This window comes from Bolinopsis microptera, chromosome 3, assembly GCF_026151205.1.
Source record: "Bolinopsis microptera isolate Bmic1 chromosome 3, MBARI_Bmic_1.0, whole genome shotgun sequence".
In the NCBI taxonomy this organism is placed as follows: Eukaryota; Metazoa; Ctenophora; class Tentaculata; order Lobata; family Bolinopsidae; genus Bolinopsis; species Bolinopsis microptera.
Genome location: NC_087074.1, coordinates 5,300,691 through 5,321,616, shown reverse-complemented (window position 1 = coordinate 5,321,616; position 20,926 = coordinate 5,300,691). Strand labels below are relative to the sequence as shown.

At 36.7% G+C, this 20,926-nt stretch overlaps 3 protein-coding genes across 6 annotated transcripts in view; all 3 read left to right on the top strand.

Annotated features, from left to right (window-relative positions):
* The first annotated feature begins 946 nt into the window (after positions 1-946).
* Positions 947-15,792, top strand: LOC134812747 (uncharacterized). Its single transcript, XM_063820311.1, has 10 exons — positions 947-1,038; positions 1,212-1,333; positions 1,718-1,866; positions 9,515-9,690; positions 9,974-10,174; positions 10,304-10,753; positions 10,921-11,157; positions 11,493-12,834; positions 14,311-14,504; positions 14,668-15,792. The coding sequence occupies exons 4-10, from the start codon at positions 9,682-9,684 to the stop codon at positions 15,412-15,414; spliced, it is 3,180 nt and encodes a 1,059-aa protein (XP_063676381.1). The 5' UTR covers positions 947-1,038; positions 1,212-1,333; positions 1,718-1,866; positions 9,515-9,681; the 3' UTR covers positions 15,415-15,792.
* Positions 15,793-15,947: 155 nt separating this feature from the next.
* On the top strand, positions 15,948-17,879 carry LOC134812812 (E3 ubiquitin-protein ligase RNF170-like). Its single transcript, XM_063820382.1, has one exon. The coding sequence runs from the start codon at positions 15,966-15,968 to the stop codon at positions 16,710-16,712; it is 747 nt and encodes a 248-aa protein (XP_063676452.1). The 5' UTR covers positions 15,948-15,965; the 3' UTR covers positions 16,713-17,879.
* A 759-nt stretch (positions 17,880-18,638) lies between these two features.
* LOC134813502 (protein dopey-1-like) overlaps positions 18,639-20,926 on the top strand; it is a 38,424-nt gene continuing 36,136 nt past the window's right edge. For 2 of the 4 annotated variants that reach the window (XM_063821307.1, XM_063821306.1), the window contains exons 1-3: positions 18,721-18,910; positions 19,140-19,181; positions 20,204-20,297. In XM_063821307.1, coding sequence (XP_063677377.1) covers positions 18,782-18,910; positions 19,140-19,181; positions 20,204-20,297 — 265 coding nt within the window. In that variant the 5' untranslated portion in view covers positions 18,721-18,781. Of the gene's footprint in view, positions 18,911-19,139; positions 19,182-20,203; positions 20,298-20,926 lie in introns of all 4 variants that reach the window. The other 2 variants (XM_063821309.1, XM_063821308.1) reach the window with 1 other exon arrangement.

Here is a 20,926-nt window from a genome sequence, read left to right as displayed (position 1 = left end):
TAGTGTGGTGACTTGGGGTCCATAAATATAACAACACAAGCTGATAAACCAAAAAGAACAACTGTGGTAGGAAGGTAGCCCTGGTGGGTGCGTAAACTTTACGGTCTGCTCTCTCCAAGATCAGCCTGCTTCTCCATTTTACCGTGAAGCCTAATTTCTAGTTTGTATAAATGCAATGCAAGTGCATGTTTACTAATCTTAATCTGCTTAACAACTCAATAGCCCAAGTCACCATACCCGTAGTATATTGCATGGTAATAGAAGAACTTTAAAGTTTTTCAAATTGTTGCTATAATTGATTTAAATAAAAATTTGTTGTTTTCTTGAAACATTTGTTGTTTTCTCTTGATGTAATGAGTCATCACGAGGAGAATTGAACATGATATTTCTGACTAAAAAGTTTCAAGTACAGTAAAACCCCAATTTACGGTACAGTTTGGGAAAAAATCGTGATCAAATTGAACAAGCAATAAATGAATTATATACAAATTCGCAAATTCGTTATGGTAAATCGGGGGTTTTACTGTAACATTGCTTTTGAATCTCGCCTATATTACAATCTCCGGAAATATTTGTGTAATATAAAACATTTAATAATTAAGCAAACCTTCAAGATCTTACAAATCTCTACTATCAAATCTCTATTACCATATTTTACTCCACTTATAAAGCTGGTATTTATTTGAATCATTGAATCGAAGAATCAACAAATTGATTCAACAGTTCTGGCGATTTTAAAGCCCATTTAAAATCAGCAAACCTCTTGATATACATTGTCACTTAATAGATATGACTTTGTTTAAATGATCTGACTTTATGCTGCAACTTATTTACCAAAATATGGCCTACTAATATTATATTAATATTAATCTGATTATAAAATTATTAGTTTGTGATTCCAAGAAAGATGCAATTGTTGATCTTAAAAACATCATAATGTTGTTCCAGGTTATGGATACAGGAGATGGAGAGTGGAACAGTAAAGTTGACTCCTTGTGTGCTATGTTTCCCAGTCAGCCACGATCCATTATAGATTCTGTAAGTTTTGAATTTTAAACGGCCTCAACCTTAATATGGTTCTTGCTATGTGTTGGTAGTGAAGGTGGATGGGCTAACCTCTTTTTATAGACCATATTACATTTCCATTTCCCAAGTCTCCAAATTGTATAGTTTGTATAGTTTTGCACTCATTCCTAACACACAACTTACAGGTGCTCATAAATAACAATGGAAATACTGAGTCAGCTGCAAACCAGTTGATAGATGTAAATACTGCTAATACTGACGTTCAAGGTTTGATGCAGGAGGAGACCACAGTCCTTGCAAACATCAAGTAAGTCGGGTGTTCGCTTTCACAGTTAAACATTTAAGAATTGCGCTTTGAAATAAACTGTATACAGTAAACCCCTGATTTACCGCAGAGTTTGGGGGAAAGGAAACATCCTTGTTAATTCGGGGTTTTGTTTGTTTACATTATGCATGTTAACTGTTACTTGACTTAAGCCCTATTTGGGGGAAACGGCCACAGTAAATCGGGGCGCGGTAAATCGGGGATTTACTGTATAATGTGTAGTTTAATTCTGAATCATTTAATTGTATGATCAAAGCCATACAAAAGAGAAAATTTTCTTGATGAGATGGAATGCATGGATTTGCTTTTGGTGAGCAGGACCGTGGTAATTTAAAATTTCATAATTTTGAAAATTTATCGCTTCAGGAAGGAAAAAGACCAATCGCCATTAGCAAGTGGACAAATAAATCCTATTCTACATCCTCGCCTATATAACAGGGCTGCTACTTCTCAGCAGGCCAGTCAGTCTCATCAACTGATCCCGCTTAAACCAAACAATAACTTCAATTCGGTTGGTGCTGTCAAGAGTGCCATCACTGCCAGCAGACAGATCCGTCTGAAAAAATCGATCTGCCGACACACAAAGCTTACAAAGGATTTTTGACGTTTTTGAGTCCTAATAGATGTCCTTTATGGCTGACCAACTTTTCCAAACTTTTCCACGTGTCTTAAGGCCACTTTTTGCCACTTTACCACTTTTTACCACCTTTCTTGTTTGTCGAATATCTTTAGTTGTGAACATCGTAAAAGGTTGCGGATCAATCGAGTGTGTTTATATTACCATGAAGAAAAACTTTTGTTCTAGCAATTTTTACGTCAGATAATCATTTAATTGGATAATTATCAATTAGCTAATTAGCAAAATTCTAAAAATTTTTTATTGGCTCAAAATGATCGGAATAGCTTAAAACACGCAGAAAAGTAGTTTTTAGAAAAACTTTGAAAATTTTTCACTTACATTTTTTTTCGAGACTTGGAAAAATTTCGAAAATTCAAAAAAAGAGCTGATCATCATGGCCCGAATATCCTACGGGAAGAACCTGTATTTTTACCTCACGACGTCCGGATTTCAAATCAACACCCTCAATAACATTAGCAATCCTTCCTGATATGATCAGAATCTGTCTCTATTAGCAATTTCCAAAATATCCTGACTCTCGTGGAACATTTTACTGAATGAATTATTACCGGTTCTTTACTACCCCTTGCCCGACGCTCGTATCTAAATCTTATCCTTGCCCGTATGTTACCCTTGTTGATTTTACTTTTAGCCGACCCTGACATATGGGGGTGATTTTATACCGCATAGCAAATGAAGCGATATGCAGTACAATACAAAACAAGTCACAGTAGATGTTGGAAGGTGTATTTACACTTGCTTCCTAGATCTGGCTGTTCCTTAGTTTCCCTGGTCTGTTCTTGCCTTCTTCGAACTGTAAATGAGCCATGAGGCCAAGTATACGTTTTCGTGATAAACTGTAAAACGTCTCTATAGTCTATACCGGGTTTCTCACGGTATTAAGCGTTTCATAAACCATATTATATGGCTCTTAATGAGGTTTCCTGGATATGGCTGTTCCTTAGTTTCCCTGGTCTGATCTTGCCTTCTTCGAACTGTAAATGAGCCATGAGGCCAAGTATACGTTTTCGTGATAAACTGTAAAACGTCTCTATAGTCTATACCGGGTTTCTCACGGTATTAAGCGTTTCATAAACCTCATTAAGAGCCATATAATATACACGTATCAAATGCGATATGAACAACTTGGCTTGATTGTTGAGGAAAAGAAGAGGTCTGGTAATCCAGGTAGGCCGGTTTAAATTAGCACAATTGACGGTACAGAGAGGTTTTATTCATTACAAATGTGATTATCTTAACCCCACTGATTCATCATTGAAGTCAATAAAATGATAGTACAGCAGGCTATCGTTTCGTCTTTAGATCTTGACTGTGCCATTGGTGCAGTTTCTGTGAAAATCGATAAGGCTGTATTGTAATTAGTTATGAAACTCTTATATCGTATGGTTAACGTTTTTCAGTTTCATACCTTTCCACTTAGTAATTCCTGATTACTAAAATCTGCCGCGATTTACTGAACTCCAACTACAAATATTGGTGATTGAAGTACTCTTGAAACGAAAAATTCACTAAGTTTTTTTGAAAAGCATTTTTCTCCGCGTTTCATGCGATTTGATCACTTTTGGCGGAAAAATTTTTTTTTGAATTTTCGAAATTTTTCCAAGTCTCGAAAAAAAATGTAAGTGAAAAATTTTCAAAGTTTTTCTAAAAACTACTTTTCTGCGTGTTTTAAGCTATTCCGATCATTTTGAGCCAATAAAAAATTTTTAGAATTTTGCTAATTAGCTAATTGATAATTATCCAATTAAATGATTATCTGACGTAAAAATTGCTAGAACAAAAGTTTTTCTTCATGGTAATATAAACACACTCGATTGATCCGCAACCTTTTACGATGTTCACAACTAAAGATATTCGACAAACAAGAAAGGTGGTAAAAAGTGGTAAAGTGGCAAAAAGTGGCCTTAAGACACGTGGAAAAGTTTGGAAAAGTTGGTCAGCCATAAAGGACATCTATTAGGACTCAAAAACGTCAAAAATCCTTTGTAAGCTTTGTGTGTCGGCAGATCGATTTTTTCAGACGGATCTGTCTGTACGGGTAAATGCCTCACAGAATGGCTAGCCTCACAGAATGGCCAAATTTGTAAATGTTTTTGTAACTAATTTTTTCCCGATCCATGACTCGTGCCGAAGGCACAAAAGAGTCAAGGACAAGGGTTAGCGATCGAGGTTTTTTTTGTATATGGTAGCTTTGCGACCGAGCGTGCGTGCGTGCGTGCGTACGTGCCTGCGAGCACTGTTATCGCCCACGTGACTACTTGCGCAAAGTTATTTTGCGTGATAATCTGAATTATATAATTGTTGGCGCGCGGCGCTGAACCAACCAAGTACATTATTCATTTCATCATGTACGTATCCCACTAGGCACTAATTGATAGCATATTATTATTATTTTGAGTTAGTATTACTATTTTGCACAGATCCGTGTCAGGTTGCATAAACAATAAACATATGGTTACATAGAAGTATACACGATTTTCAAATTCAATATAGAATTATATTAACTGGGCGGCGCTCGGCAGTCGGCATGTCACTTCGCCATATTTGCATGTTTATATAAACAGTAAAGACTGGGCCGTCCCCAGGTTGTATGGAATATGATAAATACGCCATCACGGATCGGGAAATTGAGCGGCCATCCACAAAAGAAAAGCGGCCGCATTTCTTTATAAAAGACTGGTAGGTTTTGTGGATACCATATGAAACAAAAGTCTTCTGGCAACACTTCCTGTGGTGAAATCATTAACTAGGACCATAGTACAGACAGATCCGTCTGAAAAAATCGATCTGCTGACACTCAAAGCTTTCAGAGGATTTTTAACGTTTTTGAGTCCCATTAGGTGCCCTTTATGGCTGACCAACTTTTCCAAACTTTTCCACTTGTCTTAAGGCCACTTTTTACCACTTTACCACTTTTTACCACCTTTCTTGTTTGTCGAATATCTTTAGTTGTGAACATCGTAAAAGGTTGCGAATCAATCAAGTGTGTTCATATTATCAGGAAGAAAAACTTTTGTTCAAACAATTTTTACGTCAGATAATAAGTTAATTGGATAATTATCAATTAACTAATTAGCAAAATTCTAAAATTTTTTTATTGGCTCAAAATGATCGGAATAGCTTAAAACACGCAGAAAAGTAGTTTTTAGAAAAAATTTAAAAATTTTTCACTTACATTTTTTTTTCGAGACTTTGAAAAAGTTTCGAAAATTCAAAATATTTTTTCCGCCAAAAGTGATCAAATCGCATGAAACACGGAGAAAAATGCCTTTCAAAAAAACTTAGTGAATTTTTCGTTTCAAGAATACTTAAATCGCCAATATTTGTAGTTGGAGTTCAGTAAATCTCGGCAGATTTTAGTAATCAGGAATTACTAAGTGAAGAGGTCTGAAACTGAAAAACGTTAACCATACGATCGCGAGGCGATATAAGAGTTTCATAAACTAATTTTCACAGAAACTGCACCAATGGCACAGTCAAGATCGAAACGATAGCCTGCTCTACTGTCATTTTATTGATTTCAATGATGAATCAGTGGGGTTAAGATAATCACATTTGTAATAAATAAAACATCTCTGTACCGTCAATTGTGCTAATCTAAACCAGCCTACTATACCTGTATTACCAGACCTTTTTTTTTCCTCGACAATTAAACCAAGTTGTTCAAATCGAATTTGGTGGGTGATGTAAGTAGTAATGCGCTTAGTCAATAAAGACACCGTGATTTTTATTAAAAGGAGATGATGAAGCAAGTATTTATGACACAAAGAAGAATGGTCGGTGGAGATTGGGACCCACTTAAATCACCTTAACACAGTGCCCTCAGTAATCTATCCTGTCATTCAAATTATTTGATATATATTAGTGTTGAAAGTATTGAAACTAATACATATCGATAATCGAGCTGTATTCAATCAGAATACGACACAATACGTGTATATTATATGGCTCTTAATGAGGTTTATGTAACGCTTTATACCGTGAGAAACCGGTATAGAGACGTTTTAAAGTTTATCACGAAAACGTATACTTGGCCTCATAGTCATTACATGGCTCATTTACAGTTCGAAGAAGGCAAGAACAGATCAAGGAAACTATAGTTTCCTGGACCTGGCTGTTCCTTATAAGGAACAGCCAGGTCCAGGAAGCAAGTGTAAATACACCTTCCAACATCTACTGTGACTTGTTTTGTATTGTTCTGCATATTGCTTCATTTGCTATGCTGGATACCTCAAATCACCCCCATATGTCAGGGTCGGCTAAAAGTAAAATCAGCAAGGGTAACATACTGGCAAGGGTAAGATGTAGATACGAGTGACGGGCAAGGGGTAGTAAAGAACCAGTAATAATTAATTCAGTAAAATGTTCCACGAGAGTCAGGATATTTTGGAAATTAATAAAACAAATATTTAATAAAACAAATATTTATTTTTACGGCACAATCAAACAATATCAATAATAAATAAATCAGGGGAGGTTTGAAGAGGTTTCAAGTGCCGAAGGCCACTGCTTATCTTTAGGATTTGAGAGTGACCTGTGCTTGAAACCCCCTCAACCATCCACTACGTCAATATACTAATTACAGTATACAAATATAGAAAAATATAATAATCTTAAATTACTTATTGGTTTAGTTTGGTGACAAAGGAGAGCCCAGTTGAGTTTTAGTTTAGCTTTAGGTTTTGAATCACAGTTTAAAAGGTTAGCCATGTTTCATGGCAGAGAGAGATATCATGTGTGCATAGCCGTACCGGATGTAGAGTTTGAGATATAATATAGATTAGTTACCATGTATTAGGGTCATTTCGATTTTGGAGGGATAGCAAGTGCTTTTTAAGGTTAGATTTAATAACACCTGACGAAGCTGATAAGTCTGAATTCTTGGAAGAACCCGGGATTATCAACCCATCTACATTAGCATCACATATTTCGAATACATAGGGGCTGAGGTCATTCCAAATTTTCGTAGAGGTGTACAAAAAGTTCTGTTGGGAGATATCTAACCTCATTGCTAATAGAGACAGATTCTGATCATATCAGGAAGGATTGCTAATGTTATTGAGGGTGTTGATTTGAAATCCGGACGTCGTGAGGTAAAAATACAGGTTCTTCCCGTAGGATATTCGGGCCATGATGATCAGCTCAGGATTAATGTGGGACAGATCAAAGAGCATTGAAAAGAGCGAGTCGAAATTTTAAGCTTTCTGGTATTTTCTTGCTTTCTTTGAGCTGTCAAAGAGCCATGAGGCCAAGTAGACGTTTTTTGGCCATGAGGCCAAGTAGACGTTTTCGTGATAAACTGTAAAAACTCTCCATACTGGGCCTCTCACGGGAGAAACGAGAAGTGTACGGTTAACGGTATAGAACGTTTCATATACCTCATTAAGGGCCATAATATAATATACACGTATTGCATTGTGTCGTATTGTGATTGAATACAGCTCGATATGTATTACTACTTACATCACCCACCAAATGCGATATGAACGACTTGGTTTGATTGTCGAGGAAAAAAAGAGGTCTGGTAATACAGGTATAGTAGGCTGGTTTAGATTAGCACAATTGACGGTACAGAGATGTTTTATTTATTACAAATGTGATTATCTTAACCCCACTGATTCATCATTGAAATCAATAAAATGACAGTAGAGCAGGCTATCGTTTCGATCTTGACTGTGCCATTGGTGCAGTTTCTGTGAAAATTAGTTTATGAAACTCTTATATCGCCTCGCGATCGTATGGTTAACGTTTTTCAGTTTCAGACCTCTTCACTTAGTAATTCCTGATTACTAAAATCTGCCGAGATTTACTGAACTCCAACTACAAATATTGGCGATTTAAGTATTCTTGAAACGAAAAATTCACTAAGTTTTTTTGAAAGGCATTTTTCTCCGTGTTTCATGCGATTTGATCACTTTTGGCGGAAAAAATATTTTGAATTTTCGAAACTTTTTCAAAGTCTCGAAAAAAAAATGTAAGTGAAAAATTTTTAAATTTTTTCTAAAAACTACTTTTCTGCGTGTTTTAAGCTATTCCGATCATTTTGAGCCAATAAAAAAATTTTAGAATTTTGCTAATTAGTTAATTGATAATTATCCAATTAACTTATTATCTGACGTAAAAATTGTTTGAACAAAAGTTTTTCTTCCTGATAATATGAACACACTTGATTGATTCGCAACCTTTTACGATGTTCACAACTAAAGATATTCGACAAACAAGAAAGGTGGTAAAAAGTGGTAAAGTGGTAAAAAGTGGCCTTAAGACAAGTGGAAAAGTTTGGAAAAGTTGGTCAGCCATAAAGGGCACCTAATGGGACTCAAAAACGTCAAAAATCCTCTGAAAGCTTTGAGTGTCAGCAGATCGATTTTTTCAGACGGATCTGTCTGTACTACCACATTTTCTGGCATAAATATGACTGTTTATGTAGAAATTTTGAGCACTGAAAAATTTGTTTTACAAATTTTTGAACTAAGTTTACATTTTGGTGAGAACTTCTGGCACCAGTATGACAGAAGATGTTCAAAGAATAGTATTCATCAAACAAAACGAACATTGTTCAATATAGGAAGAAAAAAATGCTAAAATGGTTACACGCCTCACAAAATGGCCAAAATATGCCTCACAAAATTTGTTTTCAAATTTTTGAACTAAGTTTGCATTTTGGTGAGAACTTCTGGCACCAGTATGACAGAAGATGTTTAAAGAATAGTATTCATCAAACAAAACGAACATTGTTCAATTTAGGAAGAAACAAAATGTTAAAATGGCCAAACGCCTCACAAAATGGCCAAAATATGCCTCACAAAATGGCCAAAATTTAAAACTCCTTTTATTCAATGAAACCATAAGTCTAAAGTATTCACAAGCTATTTATCATACAATAACACCCCAGATGGAGTGTTTTTACAGCCGAATGAAGGTTATAAATCATGAAATCAGGGAATATGAACAACGCCACACAAAATGGCCATTTTTGGTGTAGGAAATTATGCCCTTTTTATTCAGTTCTAAGAAATTTCACCTATATGGGGGTGTTAACAAGGCATATTAATACCAGCAGCACGCCTGAAACAAGAGCCAAAGGTTTTAGAAAAATAAAATTTTCTCGTTTTCTTTTTTTTTGTCATTTTGTCAGGAATTTTTTCTTTTTTGTGAAATAATTTTTCACAGCTCAGTTTTTTCGTGAGTTTTAGGTTATTACCCCCATTCCTTAATAGGTTTTCTAAGAACGTGTGGTGATAGAAATTTAAAAAGTATCTCCATCAACAAAATTATAGAAATTCAGATTTGGCCATTCTGTGAGGCATGTTTTTTTGGAGGAAGATTTTCCGGCCAATTTTTCTCAAAGAAAAAATGGTTATGAGATTAAATGAACCCCCGGGAAGAAAAATATGAGTGTCAACTTAGCTTCTTATGATATGAGATAAAAACTGGAATAAAGTGTGTTTTGTGACTTTGAGAGACCTTCCTTTTTTTTGGCCATTCTGTGAGGCAAATACCCGTACTATTATTACTATCAGCAATACAAACTTGGAAACGAACTGGCACGCAAGAGATTCCTTGACTCCTACAAACGCTTCATGGATAATAAAGGGACGCCCGTCTGGAGAATACCCATGGCTGACATGACCAATAAATTCCTCTAGATTTCTACAAATTGTACCAAGAAGTTTGCAGCAGGAATGGGATGCAAGTGGTAAGGACCGTGGGCAGCTTGTGATCTTATGTCAAAAATATTTGAGTAGTTTCTGTTGACATCAATACTTTAATAACACAACAGCTGACCTACAAAATACATAATAGATTAAAAGGAAATGTATAATAATAATGATGCCTCCAGACATGAAATTAACAAAACCAACTTGTGTTCGAAACTGCTGCTTTAAAATATGATCACTATCAATGGTTACATCATGCTGTTCTCTGCTGTTTTTTTTGTACTGTTTTCTTATAATTTCATGATAGTTCTGCTCTCCTAGGTCAACCAGAAAAGATTATGGGGTGAGATAGCTGAAGCACTAAATCTTAAAGATGACTTGAAATTTATAAACTTCTTGAGGGAACAATACGTCAAGTACCTATATGCTTATGAGTGCAAGCACAAACTAATAGTTAGGGCAAGAATAAGTTTGAACCAAGATCATGGATGTCCTACCCGAAAACACATCACCAATGTACATGTGAGTAATATCTGTGGGGGGGGGGGGGCAACATTGAACGTTCTGTTAAAATAAGCATTTCACTTCATACGTTTAGTCCAGGAATATTTTAAACAGAGTTGACTGTGGAATAACACATAACCACTATAGAAAGCAGCAAGTGTACAGTATGGGCCCAACAACACCAGTAACAACCCTCTACCCCCCTCAAGCCCTATATCCTCGACTCCAAGTGCTACTACTAATATACCAAATGGGGGTCCACCCCTTATTGTACCCAATGGGGGTGCTCCTTCCTCTGCTTCTTCCATGAGGTCTGGACTACAAGCTACTCCCTCGACGCCAGCCATTCCACGCTCTAAATATTATATCCAAAGTGATATACAGTACCAGCCTTTTTCATTGCAGTACCAGCTAAGCAGCCTACCAGATCAGGCTGCCTTCCTAGAAACTTACCAGAGGTTTTGTGCAGCGCAAGGGTATCCCTGTAGCGAGGTTCCTGTGGTGGACTTTGTTAATAATGTCAACTTTGATTTGTATCAGATGTACACGAAGGTAGTTGAACAGGGTGGATACCATGATGTCAGCAGTCAATCCACAGTAAGTTGGCTTGTTGATTTGAAATAATATTGTTCACCATTTCCGTATGTAGGTACTAGGTATGTGGATTGTAGAACATGCATAAATAATCACTGAAGAATAATTTCTGGGAACATCAATACTTCTTCAAAATGTGGATTCCTGTTATAACATGATTACTCTGGCAGGAACGAGAAGAAAACCTTATATGGAAAGAGATAATAAAGAAAGCACTGAATCTGGAAGCTGACAAACTATCGTTGAAGTCCGTAAAACATTTCTACAAGAAGTATCTTCTAGATTTTGAGATTTACTATCGTGGTGCAACGCATTTTCCCTCGACTGCTAGTGGCTCAGCGAGCAACACCCTAAAGAGGAACCCTACTGACAACGCACTCCCTCGCAACAAACACAAGAAAAACCGGGTTAGTCTACTAATATAACTTTTACACCATTCATGAATTATTAATTATAAATATTTTGAACAGATTCTGTCTTTATCATCATGGAATGTAAGAATATAATTTGGTTGAGTTGAATGAGACTAGAAAAAGTATGGATACGGTCGATTTAAAGTAAAGGTCCTGACGTTTACCCACCTGATCTTTATTCCCGACTTTCCCATCTAACCCCTTTTACAGCCAGAACCAGTACAGTAACCTCAGCTCAAAATTTGCCTAGACCCAACATCTCTACCTTATCTGTTGGATATATCCCGTTCAACATATAATATTGGAATAACAACAACCCTTCATCGCAGGTATCAGGCGATTCTGGTGGTTCTAAAGTAGCAGAACCGGACAGCACTACCTCTCACTACCTCCCTATACTGAACTCTGCAAGCTCTTCTCTGGTGTCTGACATAACTCCCTCCCCCAACATTCCGGACATTCCTCATAATGTCCCGCCTATGTTATTGCTCTCTACCGCGGGAATGTTTGACCAGACCATACAGTCGAAGGATGGTAGTTTAAATTATCTCTTGAATTCTCAAGATCCCAGTACATCGCAGGGTGTGGAGGATGCGTTCCAAGATGATACGGATGATCATAACAACCAGTCCTTCCTTGATGGTGATGGTGAAACTTCCGTGGCTGCTGATGAGGCAATTATAGAAGAAGAGAGGTTACCTGAGGCTGTATTGACTGCCAGGAATGTTGCCTACGAGAAGTTAGCTAAGGCTCGGAAGGAATCAAAAGAAACATCAGTTTTATTCAACTTGACACCTTTAGACCAGAGTGATCCCGAATATGACAGGCTGACTGACAAAGCCAAGATATTCTTTAATTTGTTTTCAAATTCAACAGTAGAGATCACTGAGATGTACAAGGTTCAATGCCCTGCAAACAGAGTTCACTTTTACGAGAAAGCAGCGAACCTAACCGTCACATCCAAGACTGTGGAACTCTACAAGTCCTTTCACTTGATCCCTTTCCATTTACTAAACGAGGAGAAGATCTACAAGATCCTCAAGGAGAATATTGAAGAAAGGCTGTTCTCGCTTTACAAACACGCTAAAACAGAAGCAGAGGGGAACCTCACATTTGTTGTCTGCGATGCTCTTCTAGGACAAAACATTGACATCAGTGACAAAGTGGACATAGCTGAAGAGCCGATACCTTTTGTTGTATCCTACAAGAACCAGATAATGCTGAAATACGTGGTTACCTTGAAGGCAACTAAGATAGCTGCTGTGCGTAAGTCTAACCCTTACTCTGATGTCCCTGACGTACTGGCTCAGCTGAACGACGGTGTTTGGCAGATAGATGTCAAAACATTCGACTTCAGAAACGCTTCAGATCCGTGGAGTGACGTGGTTATGAAGGCGACTAGTTTGTACAATGGAGACTGTCTTAAAAGACAGACTCTCAAGTATAATAAATGTCATAAAAAAAAGATCTCACATTTGGAAATTGTAGTTTCTCACGGGATATGGAAAAAGTACGAAGCTCAGAAACACAAGATGGCAAGTAGTGGCGGCAAGGAAATCTACGCATACCACGCCACATCACCCCAAAACGTGCAGAGCATCGTGCAGGTTAATCTGGATTGGCAGCGCGCAGCAGTACACGGACGTGCCCATGGCGACGGATGTTACTTCAGTGAGTACCCTGAATTCAGTCTCAAGTATAATCGGCAGTGTATGCTGATATTCAAACTCATTCTACTTCCCAACCAGTACAGCAGAGTTAAACCAGATAAGCAGGGCTACTGTGAACAGATCATTATGTGGGACAATACTTTATTTAAACCTGTCTATGTGCTCTATTTTTAACTAGCAGAAAGCAAAAACATTATTATATGTATATTGTATAATATAATTTATCGTTCCGCTTTTCAAAGATTATTTGATTGAAAACTGATAATTTGCCCAGTATCGAATGAAATCATGACTATTTTAATGCTAAATGCGAAGGTAATTTTTCAGTGTGGCTCAGAATTAACTGTGTTGGCATTATTTGATATGTATCGATATTATTATTATCGGTTATTATCGATATTAGGGTTCACAATGAATAATATTACTAAACCTTGTCCTTTATCTTATGAAAGGCTCACACGTTCGTACTGATATTGTCAATTCTGAGCCAACATCTATTATTTATAATTAAGTAATATTATAATTATATTATAATGATCTCGAATCAAGATATCTGTAATTGGTAATTGAAGCATGAATAAAATTTTTATTTTTACATATTTCATGATTTTTACAAATTAGTAGGGCGTAGAGTGTTTTTAAGTTGAGAATTGGTTCTATATTGTTTCATTTTGTTTTAATACTAACATTCGTACAATGATTTTTAAAATGAACTTTTTGCTATGTTATCGTGTGATATAATCTTAAAATTTAAACAAAGGTTTAATGTATTATTTGATCATTAAAATAACTTATTGATCTATTACTTGACTTTTTCATATATTTAATACTGCTACGGTTTTAGAGAAGATTATATTACTAACAACTTAACCTGATCAGTTACTTTAGTAATTCAGAAAAACATTCATTGTAAAGAAAATATTAAAAAGCTATATTACTATAATATTAATTAATATAGAAAATTATTTACATATTGTTATGACACATGGTATTAAATATTATTGTATCACATTGTGATATAAAATTTGTAAGTTTTCAACGGAAATATTTTTACGATTCTTGTGGCTAAATCTATCAGAAGAATGTAACCCAAAACTCTGTTAAAAATTTGTAACAAATGTTTCTGTCTATTTATATCTTGAGTTCATGTCTTTTATCAAATGATAACTTTCTGAAGTTTTAACCGAACGAGTACAGGATACTTGCTTTTTTCTAATAATTGTACAGATTTAGCTTATTAAATTATTATCACATAGGTTTTGACCAATTTAATTAATTTAACTAATTTAGTTTGAAAAAATTAGAAATGCCAACATTTGTATCATTTACACATAATTCTCTAAGCAATTACACTCATATTAAACAAATGAAATTAATATAAAGTCGTAAATAGTATTGAACTAGACTAACAAGTAACCATGAATATGACCATCGTAAACATAGGTAACTAATATTGCCTACCATTTGCATTATTCAGACAACATGGCGTCAGTAACGGATTTCCTCTCCGAAATCTCGGACTCGCTGCTGTTTTGGGTGTCTCACCCAGTACAGTTCATTCTCCCTGTGACAGTACCTTCTCCTTCTTTATGTGATACGCTGATGTGGGTGTTACTAGTTTCCAGTGTATTCTGTTGGGTCATGTCCCTTCTCACTGACAACTTATCACAGGTCTGTACCTTTAGTTTCTGTATAATTAATCTTTTGTTACATCGCCCAATTTCATGCTGTCCAAAAAGTTCGAATCTATCATGCAAAGTTCATTATGAAATCTAAATCCATCCCTCTATCCCAAATACTCTAATATATATAACACTTAGTAATGTCTTCCCAGGTAGATAGACTCTGGTCCCTCCTACCACCTCTCTACTCTGCTATCATCACATACTACTGTATAAAAGAGAAGGGCGTGGCCTCCTCCTCTGGGATGATGCTGATGACACTGATAACCTCGCTGTGGGGTGGACGCCTCACTTACCAGTTTATAAAGAAGGACGGATACACACTGTACGGGGAGGACTACAGGTGGGAGTATGTAAAGGAGGTGTTTCATGGGAGGTACCTCACTCTCCAGATCTTCAACTTGTTCTTTGTGGTTATCTACCAGAACATCCTGCTCTTCCTCCTTGTGGTGCCCCAGGCAGTGTTGCTCACACGTGACACCACGTGTTCCGTGTCTGACGCACTGATTGGGCTACTCTACATGGGGCTGGTGGTGTTGGAGACGATGTCTGATGCCCAGCAACAGGTGTTCCAGAAGGAGAAGTACAAGCAGAAAGGAGAAGGAGTGGAGTTAAAGGGGGACTACAAAGCAGGGTTCCTGAGGTCTGGGCTCTTCAAGTACTGCAGACACCCTAACTACGTGTGTGAGGTTCTCCTCTGGTGGATATTCGCTCTTTTCTCTCTCTCTAGACTGGGATTCAACTGGACTTTCATTGGAGCAGCTAACTTGACAGGACTGTTCACTGGTAGTGTGGATATCACGGAGCAGATCTCCAGTAAGAAGTACCCTGAGTATGAGGAGTATCAGAGGAGGGTACCTGCTTATATTCCTAGTGTTAGGATGATTAATATCAAGTAGTTGTAGTACTTTAGAAAGTTTCAATTTTAATTTGGGATCTTTTAATGTTGTAGGCTTTTAGAATTTTAGCAGTTTTTACAATTAGTGATAGTGTTTTATTAATGTGTTTATATGCTGTGAACTATTATGGTGAATCGTATTATAGAAGGTTCTGGTTTCCTTTTCTTTAATTTATTATGTTTTAGACCTTTATATTATAAGTAAATGCTATCAGAATGTATACTATCAAAAGCTATTTTAAGTTTAATTAGAGGTTCTTTATCCTTGGGTCGGATCATTGGTGTCCTCCATGAGTTTTAAAGTCAGTGATCATATTTATATTATTTTATGTCGTTAGTAAATCATGATTTATAATTTTGTTGAACTTATTATAATCATGTTTGTTTGTTTTATTAATCTCACATTGTACATATTGAAGATACTCATTACTTATGAACCAATTCATTCAGCCCACAAATTGGAAAATTATCAATAATTTTGAAAATAATCTTAATTAATGTAATGCTGACAGGACTGACTTCCCTTACAGGTAGTGTTAAAATGTACGCGTAATGGATACCACAGACCAAGCTACCTATGTGGAGGGGGTGGGTGACGAGGTGGTATTCGTCACCATGGTGACAGCCCTAATCCTCTTCACCCTAACCATAGTCTACTACATCACCTCCTCCAAAGTAGATCACCATGGTGACCCCTCCACCACCCAGCACCCCCAACTCCACCCCACAGAAGGCCCCCACTCCGACTCCTGCCCCATCTGCCTGGACACCACCTCCTACCCCGTGCAAACTAACTGTGGCCACGTGTTCTGCGGGGCGTGTATGTTGGCTTGTTGGGACCACAGCGAGTGGCTGCTGAGTCCCATGCCTTGTCCCATGTGCAGACAGACTATAACTCTCATCTTCCTTCACTTTAACGAGACGGAGTTAACCACCGTTAACCAGGAGAGACCCCAGCTACTTGACAAGATAGGGTCCTACAACAGGAGGTTCAGTGGCGCGCCGCGCCCCTGGATGGACTATATCTACGATATCCCCACGCTTATTCGCAGAATGTGGTCAGACAGTGGGTTAGATTTCTTGATGAGATTCCGTATTTACGCTTACTTTGCGTTAGCTCTTATCTATGTTATAGCGCCACTGGACCTGTTGCCAGAGTCAGTGTTTGGTGTGGCGGGAGTCATTGATGACATCATTGTCATTGTAATCATCGCACTTTATGTTACAAATACTTACAGAACGTACGTGGCCTATAGGAATTTGCAGCCGCTATTGAACGCTGGCGGCATGAATAATTAGGGGCCTTATTTTCAGCTCCTAATTAGGTGCCTTATTTTTAGCCCCTAATTAGGGGCCTTATTTTCCTAATTAGGGGCCTTATTTTAGCTCCTAATTAGGGGTCTTATTTTCAGCTCCTAATTAGGGGCCTTATTTTCCTAATTAGGGGCCTTATTTTCTAAACAAAGGGCTGAATATGTTAGTTTCACTTTTAGGCCCTATTTTTAATGGATATTTCACTCTTTGAATCACTTCAACTCTTTAAGATTTTAATTGGTTTTTGTACAACTTGCCTTGCATACATGCACATAATTAGAACTTTAAAATACCAGCATAATATTATAATGTATAATAATATAATAAGTATTGATAATAATTATAAATACCACTGTCATGTGTATTCTATGTCTTGTAATAACGATTATTATTATATTATCTCCTGAAATGAACATCAAGTGTGGCATTACGAGAACGTATAGAATATACATGCCCCCGCGATCTATACAACACAGTGTATTGTCAACAACACATAGAACTACGATTGTACAGCTGTTATGCTGGAATTAGGGGGCCTGTAACGTAGACTGTAAGAGGATCTCCTGGCTATTTTTATTGTTAGTCTTTTATAGTCGTTTTTAGATGCTTCGTAAATCTTTGTTTAGATGAAGAAAGTTGTAGTATTTAATTAATGATTTATTGATGATGAAATATCTGTTTTTAATGTAGTTTTATAGTGCTGTTCATATTGGTTTTAGCATTTTCATTTCCTCCATTTGTAAGAAAAGTTTTACATTTCACAAGTTTTAATCTTTAATGCTAATGGGGTTATATCACTAATTACAAAGGTTTATACTTTATAGCCTCTATATCGCAATGAGACTAGTTGTAGTAACCATGAAGTTGAGTGTGGAGCAGCAATATATATAAATATATATAATAGAGATATAATGATTAATGATACACGACTACACGCACCTCCACTGTGTTATTCAATACTTTTGTCATTTACTCGTGCGGCGGTTCACTCAGGAATGCTACTTTAAGTATCAAGAGGATTGATATTCTACTATTGTGTTCAGAGATTGTGGGAGGGTAGGAGATGTTGCTGGGTGTTGTTGCTTGTTTGATAGTGATTTGTTGTTTTTGGCTAATTTTTGATTGAATATATTATATTGTAGTTACATTATATTTATGTTATTATTTTTTCCCGATCCATGACTCAAAGTGCCGAAGGCACAAAAGAGTCAAGGACAAGGGTTAGCGAACGAGGTTTTTTTTTGTATATGGTAGCTTTGCGACCGTACCTGCGAGCGTGCGAGCGACCGTACCTGCCTACACACACTGTAATCGCCCACGTGACTACCTGCGCAAAGTTATTTTGCGGAATAATCCAAATTAGCTAATTGTTGGCGCGCGGCGCTGAACTGACCAAGTACATTGTTAATTTCACCATGTACATATCCCACTAGGCACTAATTGATAGCATACTATTATTATTTTGAGTTACTTATACTATTTTGCACACATCCGTGTCGGGTGTCAGGTTGCATAAACAATAAGCATATGGTTTTTAAAAATATACACGATTTTCAAATTCAATATGGAATTATATTAACTTGGTGGCGCTCGGCCTGTCACTTCGCCATATCTGCATACTTATAAACAGTAAAAACTGGGGTCCCCAGGTTGTATAGAAAATGATAAAATACGCCATCACGGATCGGGAAATTGAGCGGCCATGCACAAAAAAAAGCGGCCGCATTTCTTGTTACTGTTGCCAATGGCTACTAAATTCACGGGAGGATATTTTGATGAAAAAGTTTTGAAATAGATTTCGTTGAACTGAACAGTTTGTTATGTGGCTGTATTACTTACTGCTACTACTGGCAATGAAGCACGTTAATATATTGTGTTTAACTGTGCAAGTATCTATTAACATACATTTTCATTTAGCTAAAGTCACACTCGCGCATGTAACTGTCGTTACACTGTAACCATTGTAACACTGTAACCATAGTAACAATCTAGCCTGTAACCACAGTAACACTGTTACCCTAAAAGGGAGGGCGGTGCAATTGTAACATGTATTAATGGATGAAGATGTCGAGCTAGACGCTAAATATAAATCATACGCAGTCCAAGTTGAGAAAGTCCTCAAACAGTTTGAAAGTCCAAGAGAATGGGCCGATCTCTGTTCTTATCTCAACAAACTTAAGCGGGTAGGTGTTTTTGTTTTTTAACTTTTAGTTTTGTGGCGTTGTGGGAATCGTTCATGATTTTTATGGTAATTTTATCATGATTTATTTTCATGGATCTACATAATATTAGGTTGCACGGTGTTAAACATACAATACTTATTATTCATCATATTTTCTGTTATTATTAGCACTTTCTTCACTTTGAAGAGGGAATTATCCCTGCCCCATGTTCCCAACAAATACATTTTAGGTTATCCATGATGGATTGGCCAGTCTCAAAAAATACAAGCTTGTAAATATACCGTGTTTACGTCTTGTATTACCGTATTGTTTCGTGTGATTATTGAGGGGGACTCCTGGTTTGATTTGTTGAAAATGTTAATATTTTTGATAAATTTAATCTGGATCCACCCTATTAAGCCTTCTTCGACTGTTCAGCTAGACTTTTGCTATCTTTTACACTTTACAGTTGATAAACTTATTTTCTTTTTAATCTTTACATTTTTACAAGCATTGATCTCTTGATCTTCGTTCATAAGCAATATCCTACAAGAAATCAAATTGTTTTTAAAATGTTAGTTCTGTTTCTTCCGAAAGATCCCCACATCCAGAAAGTTTTATATTTCCTCCCAGATGTGATTTTTTCTAAATTCCGTGGCCCGCACGCTTCGCTCGCAAGTTTGCCTTTTTTTCTGTGGCCCGCTCGTTTCGCTCGCAAATTTTTAACACTGGACCAATTCACGAGCAGGGATCCAGCGGGGTCCAGGGGGGCGCAGCCCCCCGGAAAATTTTTGCGAAATAGGGTGTTTTAGACGACATTTGGCATTAAAGAAATTTGTAGGACAGCAATAAACTGGGATTGAAAAGAATCAAGTACTCACGTAAATTTGGTAACTTCACAACAGCAATCTGCATTCTCCAATCAGAATATTTCACTGTGTTCCAAAACTGACAGGATGTTCCTCTTTGATTTTTATACAATCGAAAGATTTTCTTCAAAAATTTCCTCGATTAATTTGTCTTTATTCCAAAAAAATATTTCGAAATTTAGGAGTAACTTCTCAAAAATTTCCTCTTTTTCCTCCCGGTTTTTCCTCCCAAAAAAAATGTCCTCCCAGAATGCCTGGCAAGATGGCGTGTTTCTGGATGTGGGGAAGGATCTTTTCGATTTAAACTTGATTTCCAAAAATGGATTCTTTCTTGGTTGAATGTAGATCCAATGTAATTAGTACGGAATATCTAGATTACACGCACCACACTTTATATTAATAAAATTATATAATGTTTTCTATCCACTAAAACCACTCCCCCTAGATTCTGCAGAACAATGCAAAGTACAACCTCATCCCAAAGAAGCTTCTCGTAGCTAAACGTCTCTCACAATGTCTCCACCACGCTCTTCCCTCGGGTTTGTGGGAACTTAATATTTAATTGCGTAATTAATTGGTACTTTAGCGACAACGACTAGGTAAGTGTTACTAAGAAGGGTAAGAAGTTAGTTTCTAGTGTTGCTGTTATTCTTCTTCGATACTGATTTTAATTATTATTTCATGACAATGCATTAGATAGCTTGATTTTGTGCAAAAGCTGTAAAGGTGGCTACCAGTACCTCTGCCTTTATCATTTAAAGAGGTATTTAAAGGGTATTGTACAGTAAGTGCCAACTTGTGATATTATAACAGTAACTGTAACTGTAACAGCGCATACAAGTCAAAAGTAGAAACCTCCCTCTGATTTGATTACCAAGTCTGAGGAAAGTACTGGAATTATTATCAAAGTAACGTTTAGACACTTCTAAGAAGTGTCGGATGTGAATTGTTTGTAAGATTAATGTTAATAATCAGCTGGTTTTGCAGTTGTCTATTTTAATTAAGATTCTCTAAATAACCAGGGTACACTGGAAAGATCTGGAAATATTTTCTCATTTTCAACCAGTTTAAAAGAAGATAAAAGTTTGATAACAACAAATTAAGGAATGTAACCTAATATTGTATGATCTAATGTAAGACAGTGATACTTATCTTATTGAAACGTGCC

Bases quoted from the DNA above. Each gene is read 5' to 3' on its own strand.
- LOC134812747 (XM_063820311.1), top strand. The intron at 10,754-10,920 runs GTAAGTTGGCTT...TTACTCTGGCAG, and splicing joins ATGTCAGCAGTCAATCCACA to GAACGAGAAGAAAACCTTAT. The intron at 14,505-14,667 runs GTCTGTACCTTT...ATGTCTTCCCAG, and splicing joins TCACTGACAACTTATCACAG to GTAGATAGACTCTGGTCCCT.
- LOC134812812 (XM_063820382.1), top strand. From the start codon at position 15,966: ATGGATACCACAGACCAAGCTACCTATGTGGAGGGGGTGGGTGACGAG.